The sequence below is a fragment of the Myxine glutinosa genome, chromosome 9, assembly GCF_964187855.1.
Source record: "Myxine glutinosa chromosome 9, kmMyxGlut1.1, whole genome shotgun sequence".
NCBI lineage: Eukaryota > Metazoa > Chordata > Myxini > Myxiniformes > Myxinidae > Myxine > Myxine glutinosa.
The window spans coordinates 98,700,580-98,719,499 of record NC_136269.1 but is presented as its reverse complement, the minus strand read 5'-3'; the positions used below and the strand labels follow the sequence as shown (position 1 = coordinate 98,719,499).

At 45.3% G+C, this 18,920-nt stretch overlaps 1 protein-coding gene across 1 annotated transcript in view; it reads left to right on the top strand.

The window, feature by feature from the left end:
- Positions 1 to 12,386, top strand: part of DNAH5 (dynein axonemal heavy chain 5) — a 335,447-nt gene extending 323,061 nt beyond the window's left edge. The window contains exons 80-82 of the mRNA XM_078785114.1: positions 112 to 264; positions 2,613 to 2,862; positions 9,864 to 12,386. Coding sequence (XP_078641240.1) covers positions 112 to 264; positions 2,613 to 2,862; positions 9,864 to 10,015 — 555 coding nt within the window. The 3' untranslated portion in view covers positions 10,016 to 12,386. The remainder of the gene's footprint in view (positions 1 to 111; positions 265 to 2,612; positions 2,863 to 9,863) is intronic.
- Positions 12,387 to 18,920: the final 6,534 nt, after the last annotated feature.

Below are 18,920 nucleotides of genomic sequence, written 5' to 3'. Positions count from 1 at the left end.
GATTAAGAAGGTCACTCTTAAGAATGACCATTGTTTCTTTCATCCTGTAATTATCCGGCTTGTGATTGAACAGGATTTCACAGTTCTTGCCCATATTGTCTTGCTTCGCAGGTTTCCTGGGACTCCAGCACTTTGGGGTTCTGGTTCAGTGAGCTTTTGGAAAGAAACCGGCAGCTGCAGGCTTGGTGCCACGATGGGCAGCCTTCCTGCTTTTGGCTTGCTGGATTCTTCAACCCACAAGGATTCCTCACCGCCATGAAGCAGGTAATTGGGTGGTGGTGGAACGGGTGAAGCAGGAACAGTGATACAAAAGTGTACTGTCACAGCAATGGTGACCACAGAGCTTCTTCATGAACATGAGATGAACATTTGAATGAGTGAGGAGGAACGGAAACTAGTGGAGAGGAAATTATAAAATGTGTGAAGGTGTGGATAAGTGGTCGGGGAGGAATGGAAAGGAGGAAAAGGGCAAAGAGAGGACAATTGAAAGAGAGAAGTAGGTTTTAAAGGTGGAAGTTCTCTTTTTCATTCAGTACTTTAAATTCCAAGAATAAATCTGACCTTTACAAAAATGTTTGTTTCCACTGCCCCCTTCTCCATCTCCTCCGTCCTCCCTCCTCCTTATACTTCTCATGTTCCATTGTCTTCCCTCTTGCAGACACCCATGACCCTCCAATGTATCTATATAATTATGATATCATACCTGTCGTCAACCTTTTGAAAATTCCCAACTCCAACCTTCCTTTCAAGAATTTTTTTTTTAAACAATAACTATTGTTCAAGTCTTAATTGTGTTAAATGAATATTATCTGCAATTCTTGAAGCTGATTAATTTGGATGTATTTTTGAAGAAATGTCCCAAAGTCGTTTTCTTTGTATTATATCAACTTGATGTGTAGTTAACACAACTTTGGATAACATATTGTCCTGTCGCCGGCGATTAGGACCACCGGTGACGGATAGCCGAAATAGTTTTTACACCCGAGGCGACCTCCCGAATTTTTGGTGGTTACTTTTACACGCGTGGGAATGATGGGATGTGCGACGTTTAGCTGAATTTTAAAAAAACAACTTTGGTTTATTCCCGAACCCACGAACAAAGAAACACGACAACTGAAAATACAACAATAATGAATTTAATGAGAATAAACGTGGAATGAAAATAAATGTTGAAGTAAAATCTAAATTCTCTACTTTGAGGATCCTCACACTCTGACTCAAAGACAGACACACAGCGGAATAAAAAATGAAAATAAACCCCTTTTCGTGCCCGCATTTTCTTTTATCTCAAATGGTCCCTTTTTGTCTCGAGTGGTGGCGATGGTCGAGTCTAAGCCTCTCGCGCCGGAGTGCACAAGATGGCGCTGGCGCCGCGCTCGACGGCGCCATGAACGTGAGGTAGGATGTTCAGTGTGGTTGTCAAGAACAATAATGAACAATAAAGTCAAGAGGTTGTCTTTTAGGCTCCTACATCGCATAGGGATGTTCAGTGTGGCATCCAGCCCACCAAAGAAAAGAGCTGCTGTCGACTCTCTCTCTCTCTCTCCTCCAAAGCGCACAAACTCCACGACCCAATGAACCGAAAATGGCGAGCGTCTTGTACGAGCAAAAACAAGGCTGATCCACTGACTCTTCCTCTTCGCTCCTGAGAGCCAACCGTATAGTTCGCCTCTTAGTTCACCCCGCCCACATCCCACGGTCAAATCACATCCCTCGGGGTGTGGCCTCACGGATTTTCTTGACCGTCCATTTCTCCGCCTCTTGTGGGTGGGCTTTTGCCTATTAGGTCCTTTGGGTGGGGCTTAGTCCGAGCTTGTAAATGTCATTTAAAGGAGGCTTTCATGGCTGGCTGTGGTAAATGTAATTTAACGGTGGTGCAAAAACGTAAAGGAAAGATTACATGGGGGCAACCATGCACTGGGGAAAACTAACCTTAATCCCTACCACTAATTAGCACTGCTTCACCCCCCCCCCCCTCATCCCCCTGTGTGAAGAACATTTAAACAGCCTTGAGCTATAGTTTCCCTACTTGATGTACATCGAGATTTCTCCTACGCGTCCACTGCCATGCTACAATTATACAGTGCTACCTTTCCTATGAGATCCTTTTACCTACCCCCATAAACGTAACAATATTATTAATGCCTGAGAGTATTTGAGTTGGAAAAACAAGATTTTGTTCAACATTATTCGAACTGTTTGCGTGCCGGCAAAGATAAGAATTAAAAGAATAAGTCACCATGACAAAGGCAGCATTTGAGAATTTAAGTTAAATGTGAAAAACCTGGAGGTAAGAAGTATCTTTTTACCTGTGTAATGTTCCCCTTTATGGACCAACCTTTTTTGCAACTTTTTTTTGTACTTTTTTTTGCAACTTTTCCATCAAACTTTTATTTTTTTGCAAGTTTTTGTAACTGAATTGTGTTATCGCTATTGATTGTCAAAAAAAAATTGCACGAATGATCATGTCTAAAACGGTTATTTGCACCTATAATGCCATTTTGAGTTCGATAGTGAGCAATTTTGCCATTTGCTGTTTAGCAACATCTTGTAGTTCGGCCCTAACTATAGTTGCCAAGTTTTTAAAAAGGAACATGCATCCTTGCTTTCAGGAGATGACACGGGCACACAAAGGGTGGGCGCTGGATAGCATCTCCTTACAAAGTGAAGTGACGCGGTGGACGTGCGAGAATGTGGTTCAACCACCCGACATGGGGGTGTACGTGCAGGGCCTGTTCCTTCAGGGTGGTGCTTGGGATTGGCAGGGTAAAGGCCTTATTGACCCACATCCAAAGGTGCTCTTTGACCCAATGCCAATTATCCACCTGACAGCTACTTCTGCTAGTACAAGCTACATGGAAGGTAAGGATGGTACAAGCTACATTTTGTCTATTTTACACGCCACTGAGTAGAAGGCTTTGTTTAATTGAATGCTTAGACAGGTTAGGAGTGTCTCGTCCTGTGTTCCCCCTCGACCCAAGTCGATTTGGGTCAGGGGTGCATTTATAAGCATCATGGCGGCATGCATAGAGGCTCGTGTGCCTCTACAACAAGGCTACTAGATGGTAGTCTGTGATTGGCTCTGCTTCAGTTCCTGGGCATGCGTGTCATTGATGGGAATGGCGGCATATACAGCAGGCTTCGATTGGCTCTTCACATGCATGTACAGGGGCTACCACCCTTATTCACTGGTGACCTTGGCCATGGATAATGTAATTGACTGCCAACAGGTGTGTGGAGCAGTGTGATCGGCTGCTGTTATGGGGCAAGCCGGCATATTCCCAAGGAGTCGGGGTTTGTACCGAGAAACTAAAAAATAAAAAAAACAGACTGGCCTGAGACTGAGAGGGGTTGGACTCAGAGGGATGAGAGAGGAAGAGGACTCCAACATTGTGCCTGCATTCCTGGGTATCCGCATGTCGTCCCCCGCTCTCATCATCTTACCTGCCACGAGCACCTTACTGCCTGTTTCCACCACTCTGCCCCTCTGCGGGGCAATACCCTTCCGAAATCTGGCTGAACAAATCTGAAAAATCTGATATTTTATTAAACAAATATATTTTCATAGTGACCAGGTAGAAACCCACAGCTTCTTTTAAATTAAGGGATAATAGTGGTTTATTGTCTTCATATGAAATTGGTCACTCCTTAAGTAACACTTAATTAGACACCATGGGATTATCCTACGGTGTCCTTTGTGAAGAGTAGGTGAGCTGAGCTATCGCCAGTACTTTGGACAAATTCTAAATCGCTGTCCTTGTGTGCAGGGGCACTGCATCACTGGCACAGCTGTGCCTCAGTAACGATGCAACCAGCAGGCTGATTTCAGAATTTTATCCCAATCCAATATGCAATCTCCGACTAAAACATATTTTCCTGCTTTTAAAGCCAACATCAGAGATACTTTTGAATATGCGTAAATATTGTTATGACATGTGACTGATCCTGATACATAATGTCTAATGGAGATTAACGTTGTGATTTAAATAATATAAATCACATTATACTCAAAGTAATTAGCCTGTCCCCTACACAGCAGGGGACGGGGTTTTGTAAGCAGTGTGTGTGTGTGTGTGTGTGTGTGTATGTGTGTGTGTGTGTGTGTGTGTGTGTGTGTGTGTGTGTGTGTGTGTGTGTGTGTGTGTGTGTGTGTGTGTGTGTGTGTGTTTTTTTTTTTTTTTTTTTGTATACAAGATCGAGGCTCGTGAAAGAGCGAACATTAATCACACAGAAAGACAAACAGACACACAAAACAAATAACATCGGGAGCGGTAGACAAGATGGGGAGAGAGGGGGAAGGACACAAACACAACATTTGAGAGCAGGGACCGAGAGACATGGAGACATCGAGAGAACTGTGGGAGGGAGAGGGCTTTGGGGGGGAGGCATGGGAAGGGGGGGGGTGGGAGAGGTATAAAACATATGGACACTGCCAAGACTTCCAGGAAAGAAGTTGGAATTTCAAACAAGGTGGATCTGGGGTGAATTAGTGGGGGTAGAAAAGATCAAGGTTTTGGATGGGGGAAGATAAGAGATGGTGGTGAACAGCTGTTTTGAAGACCTGGAGGGAGGAGTGTGATTGAAGTGAGTGTGGGAGTTTGTTCCAGAGGCGGGAGAAAAGAGGAATGAAAGAGTGAAGGTGAGCAGAGAGCCGAGATTTCGGCAGTTTAACCATCAGAGGGTGGCTGGCAGATCTTGTGCGACCTGTAGGAATATTTGGGGGACAGAGCACAGAGAGAGCTGGGGGAGCAAGGCCGGAGAGGAGTCTGTAGAAGACAGAAAGACCACCTACCTGCCTGCGGTGAGTGAGTGAAAGGCCCTCAGAGATAGCTTCATCGCGGGAGATTCCAATGATTCTGAAAGCTTTGGATTAAACAGCGTGAAGCCGAGCCAGGTGTGAGGCAGGAGCACCAGCCCATAGGGGAGAACAGTATTCCATTGAGCTGCGGATGAAAGCCTTGTATGTGGTGAGGAGCTCAGGTGTGCCTAGGAAGGACTTCGCACGACGGAGGATGCCCAGTCGGCGACTGGCTTTGGAGGCCAGCTTGGAAATGTGGTTTTCCCAAGAAAGATCATGGCAGATGGTGAGACCCAAAAGCTTGAGCGACAGAACTTCTTGGAGAGGATTGTTGAGAAAGTAGATGGGAGGGTTGTCCAGTCGATCTTTTTGGAGAGACATAGTAAGAGTGTGAGATTTGTCAGGATTGAAAGACATGTTCCACATGTTTGACCAGTCTGTGATTTTGTCCAGGTCTTCAGAGAGTGAGGAGGCTGCAGACTGCCGATCTGAGGGAAGAGGAATGGAGCGGCAGAGAGTGGAGTCATCAGCAAAGAGATACAGAGGATTTTCCAGAGAGTCGGAGAGATCATTGATAAAGACCAGAAAAAGCACAGGGCCCAGGACACTGCCTTGGGGAACTCCAGCCTGAACGGGAAGGGGAGATGAGAGAAATCCATTCAGGGCCACACGTTGACTACGACCAGAGAGGAAGTCCGCAAGCCATGCATGGAGATTTCCATGGATACCATAGGAGGAGAGTTTGGTGAGCAGAGCTGGGTGCCAGACCGTATCGAAGGCACGTGATATGTCAAGGGAGACAGCTCTGATTTCCTGTTTGGCATTGAGTACCTCCATCCATTGTTGAGACAGCAGAAGCAGCATGTCCAGAGTAGAGTGACCTGGTCTGAAACCAAATTGATGATCAGAGATCAAGCCATTGGAGAAGAGGAAAGATTTCATATCCGAAGCAATGATGGATTCCATGACTTTGCTGATAATTGGGAGCAGGCTGATTGGTCTGTAGTTGCAAGGATCTGTTTTTGCACCTTTTTTGTGTAAAGCGGTAATGTTTGCTGATTTCCAGGATGCTGGCAGATGACCTTGAGCAAAGGATAGGGTGAAAAGAACAGAGAGAGGGTGAGATAGAGCGGCAGAGCAGGATTTTAGGACCCGTGGGCTGATGCCATCTGGTCCAGTTGCAGAATCAGAGTCGAGGTTTGACAAAAACTCCTCCACCTTGTCAGGAGAGAAGGTCACAGAGTCCAGGAGCAGTTTGGTTCGACTGGGAAAGGTGGGAACAGAGAGAGATGGGTTTGGGACTAAGGATTTTGAGGCAAACACAGAGTTGAGGCATTCGGCTTTGTCACGTGCGATGTCAACTGTGTGGCCATTTGAGGTAAGGGAGGGGATGGAGGGGGAACAAACACCAGAAACGGATTTGAGCAGACGCCACCAGGATTTGGAGGAAGGAGACAGGTTTGAGAGTTCATTCTTGAGTGAGGAGAGATAGTGCTTCCTGGCACTCCTGAGGGTAGACACACACACTTGTTCCGAGCTTGGTGGAAGGAACTGAGATTTCCTTCAGTTGGATTAGCCTTCCAAGAGGCAAAGGCAAGTTGTTTCAGGGCAACTGCCTCACCACAAGATTCAGTGTACCATAGAGGGGAGGAAGGGTAAGACAACTGAAGGCGAGATGGGATAAATCTGTGCATGAGAGAGATCAGTTTGCTTTGGAAGAATTCCCAGGAAGAATTGATGTCAGAGGCAGTGGAGATGGGAGACCAATCCAGACGATTGATGGCTGCTTGAAGACCGTCCCAGTCGGCCTGAGTGAAATGCCAGACTCGTCAACGCTGAGGAGGCTCTCTGAGAATGGCCAGAGAGATGTCCACTTTGACAAGCACATGATCAGAAGAACCGATTGGAGCAGAAGAAGAGCAGCAGACATTAGCAGGGAAGTTAGTCATAACCAAGTCTAGAAGAGAAGATACTCCATTGGCTGAGATCCGGGTCGGGAAATTGACAGATTGTGTCAATCCCAGTGAGTCACAGAAGTCCTTTGCTGAGGTGCCATGACTGGTGAGAGAGGAACCCACACCCAACCAGGTGGCATGATGACAATTGAAGTCACCACATATGAGGAAGAGAGAGTTGGGATGAGTGGATAGAAGTTGGTCCATGTTGTCAGACAGTGAAATGTAGATGGAGTCATCACTGTTTGGGGGACGGTACAGAACACATATGAACAAAAGGTGGGAGCGGAGAGGAAGCCATAGCCAGAGGTACTCCTGGGGGTGAGGAGGAGAGAGGGCAGTGCAAGGAGAGTGAGGAAGAGAGTTTTTGATAAAGATAGCCACCCCACCACCAGGCCGAGGCTCAGGTCTATCATACCGGAGGAGGGAGTAACCAGGAAGAGATATTAAGGAATCAGAGACATCTTGAAGGAGGAAAGTCTCTGTTAAGCAGATCAAGTCTGGATTGTCAGAAGCAACCTGTATGGAGAGATCAGTCAGGTTTGAGCGAAGGCCCCGGATGTTTGAGGTCCATACCGTTAATGAAGAGAGAGGGGGAGCATCGGGTACAGGACAGGGGAGGGGAGGAGTCGGGTAAGATGAAGGATGAGAGGGGGAGGTAGGGAGAGCAGTTGTTAGTGTGTCAGCGATTGCAGAAGAGTTCCAAGAAAGGGAAGGATGAGGAGGATGAAAGGTTTGAAGGTGAAGGGATGAGGCACAGAGAGGGGTTGTTTGAGGGGGGGGCAGAGGAAAGAAGAAGGTTGGGGGGGGGTGGAGGTATGAGATAGAAGGGAGACGAAGTGGGGAGGAGGCAGCTTTGAGGAGGAGGGGGGAGGAGGGAGAATTGGAGAGGAATGGTATGGGGGGAGATTTGAATGGGAGGGGTTGGGGGGGAGTTTTGAAGGGGAGGAGTGAGGGGGGAGTTTAGGAGGGGAAGGGCAAGGGGGGAGTTCAGGAGTGGAAGGGCAAGGGGGGAGTTCAGGAGTGGAGGGGTAAGGGGGGAGTTTAAGAGTGGCGGGGCAAGGGGGGAGTTTAGGAGTGTAGGTGCAAGGGGAGGGATTTGGATGGGAGGGGCAAGAGGGGAGTTTAGAAAGTGGATGATTAATGAAAGACGAACATTGAAAACAAATTGGGTTTGTTGTGATTTTCAAGTTAGCAATCCGGTTCAGAATGATGGAGGAGGGATGGAATGAATGTGAATTTAGACCATGTAGTGAGGGACACGTATAAGATATTGAATTTCTTTTTTTTGAGGTGGAATGAGTTGGAGAGGAAATTGAGAAAAGCCTTTTAAATAGGAAGAAAAACAGCGTGTTGTAAAATACCACTGAGTAAAACACTGAAGGGGAAAGGTTATACATATTTAAATAATATTTAAACAGAACCGTGAACAATCTTATGTGCACAAAAAAACCAACGGGAGGAGAGCCGAGAGGGACCACCACGAGTCACGTGAAGGGCAAACGGTGGATGGCAAGGAGTTAATGGGGGCGGGGCGAACAGCACACCTGGACAGAAAATACAGGATGAGTCAACAGTACACGTGGAGAAAGGAAAATAAATGTTTTGTTTTTTTTGTTTGTTTGTTTGGTTTTTGGGGGTGGGGGGGGGGGGGAGGTGGGGATTTAGAACGTTAGACAGAGTATTATGTTCGGGGTAGAAGGGAAAAAAACTAAGAGCCAAGCAAAACACGATTAAGATAACAAACACCGACGGGGGTACAACTACAAGGCCGCACACGAGGAGCAGAACACGATTAAATAATTACAAGTTACAGGAAATTCAAACCAAAAGTAGCTATAATCAAAACAATAACGCATGGACGATAAAATAACGAGTTGAAATTTGACAATCTATCTGGGGAAATGGGGGAGAAACACGTGGTCGAAGAACGAACGAACGAACGAATAAGAATGAATAAACGAATGAGAACAGAGAAGGAAATGTTTTTTTTTTGGATTTTTTTGAGTTGTGATTTACACAAGGAAGAGGGCTATGGGGTGAAAAGATTGGGAAAACAGAGAACGAAAGTTATTGGATCACAAAAACACGGACCGCTGAGAGAAAAACAAAGCCTCAAGGTTGTACAGTGTTCACTGTACAACTACAAGGCCTCAAAACACGACCCGAATTAACACGATTTTCAATACAGGTATGAAAGATTTGCACCGAAAATCTTCGTCGGGAGACAATATATACACCATAAAATAAATATATGTGTGTGTGTGTGTGTGTGCGTGTGTGTGTGTGTGTGTGTGTGTGTGTGTGTGTGTGTGTGTGTGTGTGTGTGTGTGTGTCAAATTAATAATTTTTTCAAAAGGTCAAAGGTCAGTCACCTAAAATCATCAATTTTCAATCAACTGACCTGTAATTTCAATTTACCATTTGAGTTTTGTCATAAATTTTTCAACAAAGCTTTTTTATGATAATATGGAGAAGGCAACTTAATCATTTGTTAAAAAGGCCAAAGGTCAGTGTCACATAAAATTGTCAATTTTCATCTGATTGACCTGAAATTTTAAGAAATTGCATATTGGGTCACTGAATTGGTTCACCAATCACAAGCAACAAGGCGATTCGTTTTTTAGATCAAAAGGTCAAAGGTCAAGGTTGTGTAAAATCACCAATTTTCACCCGATTGGGCTGACATTTTAAGAAATTGCATATTGGGTCACAGAATTGGTTCACCAATCAAAAGTTAGAAGCTGATTTTTTATTTTTAGATCTAAAGCTCAATGGTCAATGCTGCATAGAATCATCAATTTTCATTTTGTATTTTTTGTTAAACTGTTTTTATTTTGTGCATACGGAAGAAGAAGAAGAAGAAAAAGAAGACACGAAGACGAAGAAGAAGAAGACGTCCGATTAAAAAAAGATGCAGATGGGCTTTTTATTTTCAGATGCTTTCTAGTTATGTTTGGTCTCGTACATACAGAATATGCCTCTCAATGTTATCAAATGTGAATTGTATTTTCTTAACAACATTAATCCTATGGCTAGTCAATTGTGCCAAGTGACTCGCATCCCACTTGCAAATGGCTGACCAAACTCTCCCTCATGTTGGATTGCAGGAGCGGCAAACGCAAACCTATACCTCTGCCCAATGTACAAGAAGGTTCGACGGACAAACCACAATTACATCGCTGCATTGAATTTACCCAGCAACTCACCATCGGACCATTGGGTGTTACGTGGTGTGGCACTGCTCTGCGATGTTCGGTAGAGCTGTTATCCACACGAGTATGATTAATGCACTTTGTGTCGACAGAATAACTATTGGACTAGAACGCTTGGTAATGTTCACTGTATGAGCCAATTTCTTCAGATACGGATAGTTTTATTGCCATATTATGTAACATCCATGAATATCACAGAACGACATTGGAATTCTTTGAATACAAGTGCTCTCAATTAAAAGTAAAACTTCACAAAAAAGAAAAGCAGACAGATAAAAAGCAAGATTCATGGTTTAAAAGTCGGAACACACTAGGATAAAAGTTATTCCTGAAACGGTTGGTGGATGTTTTAATGCTGTGGTACCGACGGCCAGAACGTTGTAGTTCGAACATGTTAAACGCAGGATGACTAGAATCTTTAACAATATTTGTGGCTTTTGCAAAACATCTGGACGTGCAGATAACTTTTAGTGCAGGTAGGTCAACACCAATGATCCTCTGTGCAGCAGTAGAGTCATTGTAAATAATGCGCCCCCACCGTAAATGTTTAGTTTGAAGACCATTCCGCAATTCGGTCGAACAACTCCAACAACTTGAGGTCGTGTGCAGTGATGTTGCCGAACCAAACAATAATTATATCGATCCCGTCAAAATACTTTCCTAAACACTGCAGTAAAAGTTCACTAAAACATTGCGATGCATACCAATTTTTTTCAGCCGGCTAAGGAAGTACAGGTGTTGCTGGGCCTTTTTAGGGATACTTCCAGTATTCAGAGTCCAGGACATATCAGATGAAATGTGAATACCAAGGAATTTGAAAGAACTCACAGTCTCAGCATCTTGACTGCCAATGCTAATCGGAGCATGTGTAACACAAGACTTCCTAAAATCCACAATAACTTCCTTGGTTTTACTAACACTAGAAACTGTACCCGCCCTACGGGCAGGGCTTCAATTGGGAGGTCCAAATGGAAAGGGAAAATATCAGAAATTGAAGACTTTTTTTATTTTAAACGATTTTCTATAAACCCGTTAAATCATATCACAAGCAAATCATCAAAATCTAAACAGTATTTGTAGAATTTCAATAAAAGCCACATCACTGTTCATATCAGGAAATATTATTCCATCGTGTTTGGAAAAACTGGAAAATTGGAAAAATTGGAAAAAAAAAATGGAAAAACAATACAGCCTATTTTACTCCAGGGGGACCCAGCATTACGCACCCAAAATATCGTTGCGATCGGTTCAGCCGTTTTTGCGGTACCTGGGAACAGACTGACAAACAGACAGACATTTGGTGAATTATAGTAAGATTCAGTTCAAGATTGATGGCTGAACACCACTCTGTCAGGTCCTGAACCTCATCTCTCTACGCCGATTCATCGTCATTCATGATCAGGCTAATTAAGGTCATGTCATCGACAAATTTTACCAGGAAGTTTCGTCGTTTGTTTTCTCGACGAGCAACACAATCATAAGTAAAAAGTGAATACGGCAAAGGACTTAAAACACAGCCTTGAGGAGCACCTGTGTTCCAAACAAGCGATGAGGATGTATGGCTTCCAATTTTCACCACCTGTGGCCTGTCACTCAAAAAGTCTAACGTCCAGTTCCAAATAAAATATCAGTCTAATATGTCGAAGTTTTGAACAAATAATTCAGAGGGAATGATGGCATTAAAAGCAGAGCTGTAGTCGACAAAAAGCATCCTCGCATAGGTATTACGCTTATCCAGGTGTCGTCAAAAGGTGTGGAGGGCGAGGTAAGACAGCGTCATCAACAGAACGGTTTGACCAATAGGCAAACTGAAACGGGTCTAGAGTTACAGGAATGACAGACTTGATGTGAGACAATATCAAACGTTCAACAAAACATTTCATTATGACCGATGTGAGCGCTAGTCAGGTAATCGTTTAGGCACATAGCCAGAGACCTTTTCGGTATTGGTATGAACCACCTTTAGAGGCCATTTTTCCCCGCAGAGCAGGGGTTGGCCTTTTTTCAGGCACCGTGGTCCCCTTTTTGAAGCAATGTTTTATGGCCGGATGCCCTTCCTGCCGCCAACCCTGTTAGTCGCCTCTTGCGACACGCAGGGAATTACCAGTGAACTGGTACACAATTTGCCGACCTCGGAAGGATGACAGGCTGAGTAAACCCACCTGGTGTTAATTCAGTGATCCACCAGGATTCAGAACCCAGGATCCTAAGATCCCAAGCCGGCACCCTAACCGCTAAGCCAACACCAGGCTCTTTTAGGTGTTGGTATGATGACAGATTTTTTGAAACATCGTAAAATGATTCACAGTTTTAGTGACAGATTTAAAATGTCAGTTGCAGTGTTGTGTTGAATGACGTGATGACGGTGTGAGGGGTGGTGCATGCGCATAATAAAGGAGTCCTGTAATGGCATCAGTCGACAGTGTCTGTCTCATTCACTCGGCCCGGCTCCTATACTGAAACGTCGACGTGAAGGCGTTAGTTCAGTATATTACAAACTGGCGATGAGGATATAAGGTGATCATATGGGGGAAGGCGTAATCAAGACATGGCGGTATTCGGGAATATTGCGCCTTTCGACGAAAAAGCGGTTGTTCGAGGACGACACGGACGGATGCGACGCATTTATGGCAGCGAACAGGATTGAGGAAGAGCTGCAGGCGAGTTTCTTTTTGGTCGTGGTGGGTGCAGAAGCGTTCAAGTTAGTGAAGAACTTGTGTCACCCAGCCACACCAAAAGCGAAAACTTACAATCAGCTGAAGGCGTTGTTGACAGACCATTACGCCTAAGTCACACGTAGGCGGATATTTTGGCGACTGCCGGCGATCAAGATTTTTCGGCGACTACTGGCGATTTCGGGCGGTCAAATATGGTCAGGCGGCAGTATGGCGACTGCAGGCGGCCACATTGCGACGACGCCCCGAGTGGGATGGCGACTGTTGAAGATCGACGACGACTGCATTGCGGATGCACAGCGGCAGCGTGGCGACAGTCTGGCGGCTAGATTACGACCGATGGCGGATCGCGGCGACTGCATTGGGGCCGGGTGGCGGTTTACTCCGACGTCCGCAAGACTGCAATAAGACCGCCGGCGATTGGAGACGATTCACACAACTTTTTAAATCTTTATTTCTCTATTTTACATTTCACTTTATTCATTTCAATGATGTATGACATGAAGCATAAAGATGTTTGATGTACAATAAGAAAGTTTATAAAGATGTATCATTGTAATGTAATAATCAAACTTTTCTGCAGGGAGAGAGAATGGAAATAAAGTCCAACAAATTATTTCCACTGGTCCCAAGTCCCATAAATAAAGTTTCCAAAGGACCAAAGTCCCAAAAATAAAGTTCCCAAAAGTCCCAAGTCCAAACAATAAAGCCATATCCTTGTCGGCACCACAGGACCTCACTCCACGGAGACCCTCACACCATCCTGTCTTGCCATGGAATCGTGGTATGTCGTAATGCAGTCGCCAGGCAGTCGTATCTCTGTCGCCAGTGGCCGTAACTCGGCCGCCACTAGTCCTACTGCTGTCGTCGTCAGTCTCCCATAGCCGCAGGGGAGACGTGGCAGTTCTTCTGTAGTCGATATGCAGCCGCAACAGTGTCGGCCCGTAGTCGAGAAGATGCCGCAGGAAGGCCGTATGGCATTCGCATCTCTGCCGTGCTAGCTGGTGGGGCGATTGCGGAAGACTTTGAGCGACTGGGTTGCGGCCGCTTTACGGTCTTATTACGGATACCGACGACAGCATGGCGGTTCCATCACGACAGCATGGCGGTTCTTTTTTGAGGACGACTGAGCGCGCCGTTTTTAAACATTAAAAAAAATATTTGGCCCCTTTGCGGCTCTTGCCGACTGCAGCCGACCTGGGGAGGATAACCACGACTACAGAAGACCGTCCATTACGGTTTCATTACGATTGTCGGCGGGTGGTGGCGATTTTTCCAGTCGCCAGTAGTCGCCGACAAATCCGCCTATGTGTGACTTACACGCCGGAACCGATCGTGATCGCGTAGCGATATACATTTTGGAAATCTTTCCGGGGAGAGAACGAGACGGTGGCCGATTACATTGTGCGTTTGAAGAAGCTCGCGTCGACGTGCTCATTTGGGGCCTTTCTGAACGAAGCCCTACAAGACAAGCTGGTATCGGGACTCCACCCTAAAATGTCTCGGACTCGGACGAACTTATTGTCCAAGGCGGATTTGTCGTTTGAGGAGGCCAGGGTGAAATGTCTGGCGGACGAGATGGCCAACAAAGCGAACCGAGAGCACATGGATCAGACATCTGCAAAACCAAGGTCCCAGAATCAAAAGATTACCCCCCAGAATTCAATAGGTTACTAGATCAGAACAAGGTACTATTCTTGACTACCGGGGCAGGGATAAAAGGATACACAGCGACACTCACATTAAAGCCGAATGCTGAACCGGTATTCCAGAAAGCGAGGCAAATTCCATACTCTATGGCAGGAAAAGCAGACGAGGATTCCTCTAATTACAAAGAGTATGATAGGCTGACAAAAGCAGAAATACTGAAACCAGTAGCAGTTAGTGATTGGGCATCACCAGGAGGACATGTTCCCAAACCTAATCAATCTATCAGAGTTCGTGCTGATCACAAAGCCCTAAACGAGACCATTGAGGATGATAATTACAACCAAACACTCAGGACTTGTTTGCCAACATTACACAGAATGGCACACAGCCTAAAGTGTTTTCCAAGCTTGATTTGACGGGAGCATTCAATCAGTTATTTCTTGACGAGGATTCCTCTAAATTACTCGTGCTAAACACACAGAAAGGTCTTCTCGCTACAAAAACTTTAAGTTTTGGGGTAAAAACAGCACCATCGCAGTTTCAAGCAACCATGGACAAAATTCTGTTCGGAATAGAAAATGCCCATTGCTATATGGATGACATCGTGGTAGCCATGGATACGGTAGATCAGCATGTGAAGGTGTTGGGAAAGGTGTTGCAAGCATTGAAGATAATGAGCATAATGTGCGACTAAATGGTGTAAAATGTAAATTTTTAAAAACGCGACTTGACTATCTCGGTCATAGTTTGAGTGCTCAGGGGATTCGTCAATTGCAAAGCAAGGTGGAGGAAAGTGGGAAAACCAACGAATGTATCCGAATTGAAATTCCTGTTGGGAATGGTTAACTACTATGGAAAATTCATTCCAAATTTGTCCTCAAACCTGACACCCCTCTATGACCTATTGAACCATTCCAAGAGGTGGACATGGTCTCAGCAATGTGAACACGCGTTCGAGTACGCGAAGATGGTTCTCACGGGAGATGAAGTCCCAGTACATTACGATCCTACTAAACCGCTCGTGTTAAGCGTAGATGCCCAAAATGGTTTGGGACTTGTCTCAGCCATACATTGGCAGATGGGACCGAACGCCCGATTACATACGCGTATGCATACCCCGAGTGCAGCAGAAAGAAATTACGCACAAATCGAAAAAGAGGGATTGGAAATAGTGTATGGATTGAAGACGTTTCATTTGTACATGTATGGACGGAAGTTCAAATTGATCTCAGATCACAAGCCACTGCCCCGAATATTCGGTCCCAAAGTAGGAATACCTCCAATAGCAGCGGCTAGAATGCAACGGTGGGCATTGTTGCTGAGTGGGTACACCGACGACATCGAATACCGTACGTCGCAACAAAACGCGAACGCCGACATGTTAAGCCGATTTCCAGTCGACGATCCAAGTTCGGCAGATCCGGAAGAAAACTTTGTTTTCAAAATGATGGGGGACTTGTTACCGTTGTTTTCAAAACAATGGGGGACTCGTTACCATTGTTTTCAAAACAATGGGGGTGTCGTTACCATTGTTTTCAAAACAATGGTCGACTCATTACCATTGTTTTCAAAACAATGGTGGACTCATTACCATTGTTTTCAAAACAATGGGGGACTCGTTACCGTTGTTTTCAAAACAATGGGGGACTCGTTACCGTTGTTTTCAAAACAATGGGGGACTCGTTACCGTTGTTTTCAAAACAATGGGGGACTCGTTACCGTTGTTTTCAAAACAATGGGGGACTCGTTACCGTTGCTTTCAAAACAATGGTGGACTCGTAACCATTGTTTTCAAAACAATGGGGGACTCGTTACCGTTGTTTTCAAAACAATGGGGGACTCCTTACCGTTGTTTTCAAAACAATGGTGGACTCATTACCGTTGTTTTCAAAACAATGGGGGACTCGTGACCGTTGCTTTCAAAACAATGGGGGACTTGTTACCGTTGTTTTCAAAACAATGGGGGACTCGTTACCGTTGTTTTCAAAACAATGGGGGTCTCGTTACCATTGTTTTCAAAACAATGGTGGACTCGTTACCATTGTTTTCAAAACAATGGGGGACTCGTTACCGTTGTTTTCAAAACAATGTGGGACTCGTTACCGTTGTTTTCAAAACAATGGGGGACTCCTTACCGTTGTTTTCAAAACAATGGTGGACTCGTTACCGTTGTTTTCAAAACAATGGGGGACTCGTTACCGTTGCTTTCAAAACAATGGGGGACTCGTTACCGTTGTTTTCAAAACAATGGTGGACTCATTACCGTTGTTTTAAAAACAATGGGGGACTCGTTACCATTGTTTTCAAAACAATGGGGGACTCGTTACCGTTGTTTTCAAAACAATGGGGGACTCGTTACGGTTGCTTTCAAAACAATGGGGGACTCGTTACCGTTGTTTTCAAAACAATGGGGGACTCATTACCGTTGTTTTCAAAACAATGGTGGACTCATTACCGTTGTTTTAAAAACAATGGGGGACTCGTTACCATTGTTTTCAAAACAATGGGGGACTCGTTACCATTGTTTTCAAAACAATGGGGGACTCGTTACGGTTGCTTTCAAAACAATGGGGGACTCGTTACCGTTGTTTTCAAAACAATGGTGGACTCGTTACCGTTGTTTTCAAAAGAATGGGGGACTCGTTACTGTTGTTTTCAAAACAATGGGGGACTCGTTACTGTTGTTTTCAAAACAATGGGGGACTCGTTACCATTGTTTTCAAAACAATGGGGGACTCGTTACCGTTGTTTTCAAAACAATGGGGGACTCGTTACCGTTGTTTTCAAAACAATGGTGGACTCATTACCGTTGTTTTCAAAACAATGGTAGACTCGTTACCGTTGTTTTCAAAACGATGGGGGACTCGTTACCGTTGTTTTCAAAACAATGGGGGACTCGTTACCATTGTTTTCAAAACAATGGTGGACTCGTTACCGTTGTTTTCAAAACGATGGGGGACTCGTTACCGTTGTTTTCAAAACAATGGGGGCCCGTGACCGTTGCTTTCAAAATAATGGTGGACTCGTTGCCATTGTTTTCAAAACAGGTGTTTGGAGAGCTAGATATAGTGTTTGTGGAGTGAGAGATAGTGTTTGGGGAGCGAGATATAGTGTTTGGGGAGCGAGAGATAGTGTTTGGGGAGCGAGAGATAGTGTTTGGGGAGCGAGAGATAGTGTTTGTGGGGCGAGAGATAGTGTTTGGGGGGCGAGATATAGTGTTTGGGGAGCGAGAGATAGTGTTTGGAGAGCTAGATATAGTGTTTGGGGAGCGAGAGATAGTGTTTGGGGAGCTAGAGATAGTGTTTGGGGAGCGAGAGATAGTGTTTGTGGAGTGAGATATAGTGTTGCTAGTGTTTGGAGAGCTAGATATAGTGTTTGTGGAGCGAGAGATAGTGTTTGGGGAGCGAGAGATAGTGTTTGGGGAGCGAGAGATAGTGTTTGGGGGGCGAGAGATAGTGTTTGGAGAGCTACATATAGTGTTTGTGGAGCGAGATATAGTGTTTGTAGAGCGAGAGATAGTGTTTGGGGAGCGAGAGATCGTGTTTGGGGAGCTATATATAGTGTTTGTGGAGTGAGAGATAGTGTTTGGGGAGCGAGAGATAGTGTTTGGGGAGCGAGAGATAGTGTTTGGGGAGCGAGAGATAGTGTTTGGGGAGCGAGAGATAGTGTTTGGGGAGCGAGAGATAGTGTTTGGGGAGCGAGAGATAGTGTTTGGGGAGCGAGATATAGTGTTTGGGGGGCGAGAGATAATGTTTGGGGAGCGAGAAATAGTGTTTGGGGGGCGAGAGATAGTGTTTGGGGGGCGAGATATAGTGTTTGGGGGGCGAGAGATAGTGTTTGGGGGGCGAGAGATAGTGTTTGGGGGGCGAGAGATAGTGTTTGGGGGGCGAGATATAGTGTTTGGGGGGCGAGATATAGTGTTTGTGGAGCGAGAGATAGTGTTTGGGGGGCGAGATATCGTGTTTGGGGGGCGAGATATCGTGTTTGGGGGGCGAGATATTGTGTTTGGGGAGCGAGATATAGTGTTTGTGGGGCGATATATTGTGTTTGGGGAGCGAGATATAGTGTTTGGGGGGCGAGATATAGTGTTTGGGAGGCGAGAGATAGTGTTTGGGGGGCGAGATATAGTGTTTGGGGGGCGAGATATAGTGTTTGGGGAGCGAGAGATAGAGTTTGGGGAGCTAGATATAGTGTTTGTGGAGCGAGAGATAGTGTTTGGGGAGCGAGAGATAGTGTTTGTGGAGCGAGAGATAGTGTTTGGGGAGCGAGAGATAGTGTTTGTGGAGCGAGATATCGTGTTTGTGGAGCGAGAGATAGTGTTTGGGGGGCGAGATATAGTGTTTGGGGGGCGAGAGATAGTGTTTGGGGAGCGAGAGATAGTGTTTGGGGGGCGAGATATAGTGTTTGGGGGGCGAGATATCGTGTTTGGGGGAGTGATTATGGTGGTTGTGATGAAAATGGTTGTGATGGTGGTGGTGGGAGTCATAATGGTGGTTGTTTTGGTGGTGGTGGGAGTGGAATTGTGAGTGACAATGGTGGTTGTGATGAAAATGGTTGTGATGGTGGTGGTGGGAGTCATAATGGTGGTTGTTTTGGTGGTGGTGGGAGTTGAATTGTGAGTGACAAT